Source organism: Atta cephalotes, assembly GCF_000143395.1.
Source record: "Atta cephalotes unplaced genomic scaffold scaffold00037, whole genome shotgun sequence".
Taxonomy (NCBI): domain Eukaryota; kingdom Metazoa; phylum Arthropoda; class Insecta; order Hymenoptera; family Formicidae; genus Atta; species Atta cephalotes.
In genome coordinates, this window is record NW_012130101.1 from 2,473,725 (window position 1) to 2,480,508 (window position 6,784).

Here is a 6,784-nt window from a genome sequence, read left to right on the forward strand (position 1 = left end):
GAGGGGCCGCCAATGAGGGGGGACGAGGACGAGGGACACGAGGCCGACGAATGCGCTCGAAATATCCTTATGCCCGATATTCGTAATATCGTATAGCATCTCCTCTGTCTAATGTACGCCTTATATTCGCCAGACATTCTATGTAGTTTATATTATCGAACACAGTTATGTTAAACGTCAGTAAACTGATTCATTCATTTATGTAATAAATGTTTTAACGTTCCTAATTGTTTAAAAAAAGTTTTTTTTAATTAATTGTTTAAAAAAAAGTTTTTTTTAAACTAATTGTTTAAAAAAAAGTTTTTTTTAAACTAATTGTTTAAAAAAAAAGTCATTTTTTTCATATTTGTTCTCAATAGATTTTAAGAAAAATTGAAAGTGATTTTTTTTAAATAAAGATTTAAAAGAATTTTGTAATAATTTTGTCACTTTAAAAGTATTATAAGAAAGTAATAAATTTTAGAATTAAAAAAAACAAAGTTAGATTTCTGTTTCTTTTTCGAGTTTGATTTATTCATTTTGAAATCCATTTTAATCGAAGATCCCAAAAACATTGTTTTTAAAGCATATAATATAAATACATTCAGTAAACAATATATTATACAATTTGTACTTGTATGAGTTTCATTCATTGTATGCAAATTAACGATTTTTTTTTTCAAGATGATTGACTTTAGAACAAGTGTCTGTAGCGTTGGCGTTGAATGGCGCCGCCAGCTCTCATTTGGGCGTCAGTCCAATTCTTTTCACACGCCTGCGCTAAATCGAGAATGCGTATTATTTCGCTATTTCTGTCTTTCGTAGACAGGCGGATAAGCGATACAATTAATAACGAAATGACTGTCATAAAAATTGAAAATTAATGCCAGCTTCTCTCGAGAATGGAAAAAAAACTAATAAACTTATTTTTCTCAAATATAAATATTATATATATAAAATTAATTTTGATATTTATAATAATTTTATAATGTAAAAGTTATAATTTTTCGAATCTTATATTTTATAAGATATTTTACTTGTTTCTTCTTTTGAAATCTTTAAAGCGAAAAAAATCATTAAATTGCTTTTTATTGCGAAAATAATATTGAACGAAAATCTTAAAAGATTCAGTGAAAAACAGTCAAAATTATTTTACCTGAAAATTTAAATAAATAAAAATTATTTTACCTAAAAATTTAAATAAATAAAAAGTTTAAAGATATAGGTAATAAATATACATAGAAATATATATAGAAATAAATTTATACGAGTTATATATAGTATAAAAATAGCCAAAGCTGCAATTTATTTTTATATAAACATTTTTTCATTGTTTTGCTTTTATAAATTATTTAATATATAAAAATTAATTAATACAAAAATTAAATAATATTCGAGTTCATTAATTGCTAATTAGATGCTACAGGAATACTGTTGAATTTTTTCAACACGTTGATTTTACATCGATTGCGATTTTATTATTTTACTATTATGTTAAAGAATCATCAATAAATAAATAAATTATAATACGAATAAATTGTTAGCTTTCTAAAATTGCGTTAAATTTAAAACTGTCAAAATACTGTATTGCAGACTAAATTATAAAACGTTCCTTCTTATATAACAGTCGCGATTACTTTATTTTACTTATTTTACTTATTTGTATAAATCTATTCGAGATAAAATAAGTATTAAAAAATTCATTGCTTATTTACAGAAGTTAAAAAAATCATTCATGGCGCAAAAAAGTCTTTCTTATTTTTTATTCTTGAAGTATTATAATTTTGCGGCACGCGCTCCTTGTATAAAGCTATTTACATACAGACGCAGTTATTTCCGCTGCGTCTGGACTTTGTTTAACTAATGTAAACTCCGCACGAACAGTATCGCATTTAGCAAATATATAGCGAAGTTATATTTAACGTGGCTATTAGCTTCGCGACGTTATTATTTTCATATAAAGATCACGTTGAAAATGCGAATGCGAATGCATGAAAAGAGTAGTTGGAATCAACATGTATCTCACTTTGAAACTTGGTATTACGCTACAAATTGATATGATCTTTTTATCACAATGTCGATTAACCCTTTTCTCTAAAAATTAAAAAAAATTAAACTTTGTACGAATTACGTACCACGCTCTCACTCGTAATACTCATGTTTGACCCGATTTCCTTACCACGAGTCTTACACGATGTTGTAGGCGAAAGGATTAAAAGTAGTCTTAAGTGTCTCTACACTATTCACGATCACAATCTGTGAGGCAGCTAAAAATATAATAATCGTCGCTAAGCTTCACTTCGTGTAATCACTTAGATAGAACATCTTAAATGTTTAGAATGTCACAAAGAAATATAACATGCGTTATATTAAAAAAATTACTTTTTTGATATCCAATAGGATATTCTAATCCTCTTACATTTATTTTATCACACTAATTTGCATAAAAAAAAGTTGGCACGGTTTAAAGTCTAATAAATACATTAACATTGAAAGATATCATCACGAGATAGAGGTCTCTCAATAAAAATAAGTAGATGTCTGTATAAGATATTTATATATAAAACATAAATCTTCGTCGACTGAAGGACCGAAGTTTTTTTTTTCGGAAAATTGGTCACCGAAATTGGATCTTTAAATTTTTTAATTTATCTATTTAATTCGTTTCCTTTTTCTCGCTCATCCAAATAATGATTCAAAGTATTCTTCATGATAATCCTTCACAATCACAATCATTTATTGAGTGACTTTCTTTGTATTTTTTATTAGTTCTTAATTTCTTAATTAGATTTGTTAATTAAGCTAATTTGGAGTATTAAAGTCCGTATAGTGTCTACTAACTAATTTCACTTTATCGCTTCTTATTTTCTGCCATCAACGGAATAGATAAGTCGAATATTAATTATAAAAGCTGTTCTCAGTCTCTCAACTACAATTTATCAACACTTTATATCAGTTTTTTTTGTAATATTGCACTGTATATTAAAAATTCTTGATGAGCAAACTAGTGTTGTCGCATTTTTAATCTCCGTTCTATCACGCAATTTTAAGGAAATCTTAAGAAATTAAAGTGTATACAAATAGAAATCTTAAAAAATGAATCCCGGGTAATTTTGAGTAACTTTAATTGACACTCCACATTATTCTTCCAGCTCCTTTGTCAATCGAAATGCAGGATAATCAGTCAACTGCTGATCGATCTACTGCAGTTCTTTACTTCAGCACTGACTCTAGGATCCAACGAACTTCAATGATCAAAGAATCTGTATACTAGGTGGCCGAGTATCCTCTCTAAGTCTCTCACTAGCACTACTGATCTCGCAACTGCACCTGCCATGCTGCTCGATCCTGATCCATACCCTCCTCGTGCTATTCGTCAACAGGCTCCAAACCTCGACCTCCATGTTCTCATGATAGATCGACGATGGTATCGGCGCGCAGCTGAGATCGGGGCTAACGCAGCAGCCTGAGTGGCTGTCGCACTTCTTCACCACAATGTACACCGGCTGATTCACGCTCTCGCTTGGTTGCATACTATGCACCAGATCCCTCAGATTATAAGCTCTTGATTGGGGCTCTCTGCAGAGAAACTTCTTGGTAGCCTCCATCGCACGTGGCAGATGGATCCTCCTTGAGACTCGATGACTATGATGAATCGTCAAGACTATCATCAGCTGATCCACCGTCGTCAGAATGAGAATCAAGAGTCTTAGAAGCGATCCTCTCGGTCTGCCTTTCATTATTGGTCCAATTGATTTCCTAGTCGAAAAATAAACTCAAAACTTGGATTTTTTTATTGAGAAACTCAATCGATTCTTGATTGTTGAATTGATTTGTAATCAATCTCTGACCTTAATAAATTGATTGTTATTGATCACTAAACTTGCAAGATCTTGGTCCCATTGATTCTTTCGCTTAAGAATTATTAAATCAAACTGAAGATATCAAGAACGGAGGAAGGATAAAAAATTCTTCTTGCCTCGTCTTTTTAAGAACGAAATCACCACGCTTTCAGAAAACTGAAGAGATTTTTTTTCTTCTTGGATTTTTCTCTGCTTTATTGATTTATTTTTTAGATTTTCTTTGCTTTATAAATTTATCTTCGTGCTTCTTTTCTAAAGAAAAAAGATGCTAAAGGACATATATAATAAACTTGGATTTACTTGAAAGGAGAAATCTTCTCTTTTTCCTTTTTGAAATTTTGTTCTCTTCGAGAAGCAAGAAAATCACGTGGTGAACTTTTGAACAGATGAGTTTGAAAGAAGAGTTACGCAGCTAATACCAAGTATCAGCCGACTGAGATTTTCCCACTGACACACGAGTATTTATATATGGAAGAGCTTGCACGCATGCCTCACGCAAGAACACGCGTAAAGTCCAGATCGCGTGTGCCTTCTGCGATGATTCCGCTTTATTGTGCAACCGTTTTACGGGCGAGTGCAGCCATTGCTTTAACCCTTTGCACTTTGAATAATAATTGTCACAGCTGGTAATGAATCTGTCATATTGATAATTATGAATAATGTAAATATAATGAATAATGTAATGTCATAATTTAAGGAAATAAAATAACAATAATGTATTGATATCTAGAATTAATATTTTTATATCAATATTTCCGATATTAAAGGACTCGACACTAATCTTATGTAAAATGAATCCCAATTGAATTGGCTGAAATTTTATTATAATGCAGATCATGATGTCCTAGTCAAAAGTCCTCATGGACAAGGTCCAAAAATGGATAGTTTTCGAGATATTGGAAATCAAATGTTAGAATTTGACATCCAACTTATCTCGAAAATTGTCCATTTTTGAACCTTGTGCCCGTGAAGACTTTTCATCAGGACATCCTGATCTACATTATCCCAGTAAAATTTCAACCAATTTGACTGGGATCCATTTTACATAAAATTAGTATACGGGATCCTTTATTAAATATTTTTAATAATAAATTACTTAGTTACAATTTTTAGAATTAATTTTTGTACATAACAAAGGATCCCGCACAAAATATATGAAAAATGGATTCCGGCTAATTTGACTGAATGTGTAATATATTGTAGTATATCTAATAATAAAAATACCTAATAAAAACGGCATAAATAAATAATAAAAGAAAACGATTAATGAATTAACAATTTTATTAAATAAAAGGAAAAACACATTGATTTCAATGTTTATTTTAATAATAATAAATAATAAAACCTAATAAAATATAATCTGTGATACAACGATGACACAATAATAAAAATTAAAAATGAATAATTTTATAACTAATGAATCAAATAATAAGGCAAAAATTCGATTTTTTTTCTTCATAGTAGATTAATGTTCGAATAATTTGAAATATTTATGCATTATTTGTTTGAACAATTACTGCGCGGATTATCACTTTAAAAGTCATTTTTCGCGGCTTCTAATAACGACGGGCGAAATCATCTCCTCGCGAATAATGATTACTTCAAATATTTCGATTGCTTTGCTAACTTCCACGAACCGTAAAATGCTCTTTTCTTCCTTTTACGAAAAATAAACCTACTTGTCTTTGCAGAAGCCTTATTGTTATAATGCTAGAAGAGTAAACAGTAAACAGTAAATACCATTCCTTAAATTTTGAATTTTTCAGTAATAAGTAATAAGTAAGATAATATTATTATATCTTTTTAAATTGGAAAAATTGTAAATTTTACTATTATTTAGTAAAACTTAAAATTGTTCAATGTTTTTTTTCTTTTTAATTCCTCTTGTCTAATATTTATTGATTTAAATATTTACAATATTTGTACGTAATTCTTTTCTCCAGATTAACCAGATTAAAGGTACGTGCTAACTCGTTTTACGAGAAAAATAGAAATCCTCGAGGAAACTTAAAGATATGATAACTACCAACTGCGTCTTGACAGGTGAATAACCAAATGCAAAAAAAATTAAATTAATCATGTTTATTTTCTCAGTAACGATGCAATATCTGTGATACATTTGCATCTTAAAGGCTTTTTTACGTAAATCAACTATTGACTATCAATTATATAATATGCAATTAAATAGTCTTTTGCAACACGTCAGATTTATTAGATTCTGTCAAGGTCTGAACTGAAAATAATAAATAAATCTTATACATACTTCCTATTTAATGTATTTTATATTAATATTATGTTTATATTAAATTACATAATCCTATAGCACAAAGTTGCATAAAAGTTGCAGCAACATTGCATATTGCAAAGATTTTGCAGCGATATTGCTGCAAATTTTGTACTGTATGGGAAGTGAATATAATTATTTGGCATTGTATGTTATTAATTCTAATTGTAAATTACATTTTTATAAATCTGTGCAATTTGGTAAACGTTATTTTCTTTTTACAATATATATTTTATAAAATCGTTAAAAAATCAAATTTAAGTTATTTTCTGCCCAGGATGAGATTTCTTAGAATTAATTTTAGAATAGAATAAATTTATTTCTTTCTCGCTTTCTTCTTCTCGGGAACTAATCTGACATAGATGATTCAGGCGGAACAAATGTACTTCCAGTAAATCTAATATTTTCGATTGTCGTAGTTAAGTTTTTCTAGAATTAATTATATATGCGGCGGGCGCTCGTAATTTCTTATTATTATATATAGGCGCCACTTTATTAGAAATTTATGGCCACGTGCCAAAGTGTATATTTACAGCATCGATCATGTAATTCTTTTATCAATTATTATACGTATATATATTATTATTTTATTATTTTATTATATACGTATATATATTATTATACGTATATATATATATATATATATATATATATATAT

The 6,784-nt window shown here is 29.0% G+C and overlaps 2 protein-coding genes across 2 annotated transcripts in view; one reads left to right on the forward strand and one right to left on the reverse strand.

Annotated features, from left to right (window-relative positions):
• The window catches only part of LOC105621843 (nucleoprotein TPR), a 12,415-nt gene extending 12,329 nt beyond the window's left edge, over positions 1 to 86 (forward strand). Inside the window, exon 11 of the mRNA XM_012203282.1 lies at positions 5 to 86. Within this exon, the coding sequence (XP_012058672.1) occupies positions 5 to 86 (82 nt within the window). The remainder of the gene's footprint in view (positions 1 to 4) is intronic.
• A 3,147-nt stretch (positions 87 to 3,233) lies between these two features.
• Positions 3,234 to 3,719, reverse strand: LOC105621791. Its single transcript, XM_012203243.1, has one exon. It carries the CDS (start codon positions 3,717 to 3,719, stop codon positions 3,234 to 3,236), a length of 486 nt encoding a protein of 161 aa, XP_012058633.1.
• Between the last annotated feature and the right edge of the window lie 3,065 nt (positions 3,720 to 6,784).

Bases quoted from the DNA above. Each gene is read 5' to 3' on its own strand.
- LOC105621791 (XM_012203243.1), bottom strand. From the start codon at position 3,719: ATGAAAGGCAGACCGAGAGGATCGCTTCTAAGACTCTTGATTCTCATT.